This window comes from Cariama cristata, unplaced genomic scaffold (genome assembly GCF_000690535.1).
Source record: "Cariama cristata isolate BGI_N322 unplaced genomic scaffold, ASM69053v1 scaffold22767, whole genome shotgun sequence".
Lineage (NCBI taxonomy): Eukaryota > Metazoa > Chordata > Aves > Cariamiformes > Cariamidae > Cariama > Cariama cristata.
Genome location: NW_009629279.1, coordinates 30,471 through 32,362, shown reverse-complemented (window position 1 = coordinate 32,362; position 1,892 = coordinate 30,471). Strand labels below are relative to the sequence as shown.

The 1,892-nt window shown below is 55.4% G+C and overlaps 1 protein-coding gene across 1 annotated transcript in view; it reads left to right on the top strand.

The window, feature by feature from the left end:
• LOC104165454 (junctophilin-3-like) overlaps positions 1-1,892 on the top strand; it is a 19,220-nt gene that overhangs the window by 582 nt on the left and 16,746 nt on the right. Inside the window, exon 2 of the mRNA XM_009705095.1 lies at positions 736-860. Coding sequence (XP_009703397.1) covers positions 736-860 — 125 coding nt within the window. The remainder of the gene's footprint in view (positions 1-735; positions 861-1,892) is intronic.

Genomic DNA, 1,892 nt, shown 5'->3' with positions numbered 1-1,892 from the left:
TCAAAACAGGCGCCGAAGGATGCTCCCAAGAATTCTGCAGCAGGTCTGTGTAAGAGGGTGTCAGTCCTGAGCGATGGGGTGAAATACCATCGGACACGAGGGTCTGGGGCATCACCGGTAATGGGTAAGAGCGCAGGGGACAGTCGCTCATCCACAGTGAAGAAAAATGCCTTGATAAAGGTGTATTAAGGGGTGGTAGAGGCAGTACCGATTGCAAACCCCTGCTTCTACCTCTGCTCTCAGTGAGAAACCCTGCTTGTATTCACATCCAGCATTTTACGCAAAAATGTGGTGGTGGGAGTGGAAATCTTTGCTATTTCATCCAAAAGCAAATGGTTTTGGTTAAAAAATACCCCACCTTATTTAAATTCAGGTCTTCAGCCCCAGAGGCTTGCGGGAGATGCTCGCAGAGGTTGCTGCTGATGTCTGCAGGCTGGGGTTCCCCGCAGCGGGATGCATGATGGAGGGGACCAGCCTCCTTTGGGCTGATGCATCCCCGGAGGAACAAAGCATCCTACTGGGTGCTTTGCAGGCTGAGAAGCAGTTCATGAATGAGTTGTCGATGTAACATCACCCCCTCCCCAACAAGCCCCAGCTCCTGCCAACGGCTCCTCTGTCACGGTCAAAGGGGGTTGGAGCAAAGGGGTTTCGTGGGGGCAAGTTGGGTTTCTCCATGCCTTGGTCTGCAGAGGGAAGCTGCCTAACGTGGTCCTTGTCTCTCTGGTTGCCTTGCAGGACCTCTCACTCCAGGGCCAAGGCGGAGGCGGCTGTGACGGCGGCACAGAAAGCTCAGGAGGAAGCGCGGATCGCCAGGATCACTGCCAAAGAGTTTTCGCCTTCCTTCCAGCACAGGGAAAACGGTCAGTGCGTGCTGCCGGGTCGGCCGGCCCCGCGGATGCAGCTTTCGCCCCGTGCCGCTCTCTGCCCTGCTCGGCCCTGCGGAGACCCAAAACCCCCCAAAATGAGCCCTGCGCGGGGGCTCAGTCCGCGCCTGCAGCTCCCGGTCCTCACCAGGACTCTTGGGGTGGGAAATCGCCCCGTCACACCCGTTTTCGGGGATTTTAGCACAAGGCTTTCAATATTCAACACTTCCACCCTGTGCCGTCCTATCGTTACAGGGATGTCCTCTTTTCACACCAAAACACCCCCATTTTTTGAATTCGTAGTCCTTGACGGTTGCACAGCAAAAAACCCAACAAGAGCGCTGAAAGCAAAATGCAAACACAAGTGATCCCAGAGGCGGTCACTGGTTTTACCCTCGTGGCTTTTATGGTTCACGATTTCTTTCGAACGCTCGGGCTTGCCGAGCTGGGGTGGCACGCACGCTCGGGCTTGCAGAGCTGGGGTGGCACGCATCGGTACCTAAGCCTTCACTCGGGCGTGCAAAGGTATCGGGGAAATGTGCGTTTGAGTTTTGTCCGGTGGCTTTTCCTTCTCTCCATCACCTTTGATGTTTCTTGCCGCTTTGTTCCAATTTTTTTGCTCATTGACGAGAGGCTCAGGCTCAGCAAAGGCTCAGGGCGGAGGGAGCCGAAGCCGAGCGGCAGTCGGGGACGGGGCCGCGCTTTTTTTGCCCCGCGAAGGCTGCGCCCATCCGCGAGCGAGGGGGGCTGCTGCGAGTGGGAGTGGAAAGCTCCGAATCCCCACAGCAATAATTAACATCGTAATTAATACACGTGAATGGTTTTATTCAAAAGTTTTCCTGCACCGAACCCTCATTAGGAGGTGCCTATCATTATTTTCTTCCCCTTCCAGCTCTCTAACTGAAGATTACTCATTCGGTTTAATTGCTCCAGGGGCCGGTGACTCATGTTGGCGGTGCGGTTCCCCGAGACCGGGGAAAAGGGATCTGTGCATCTTTTGGACCAGCCAGCCCATGCACGAGTCCTCCC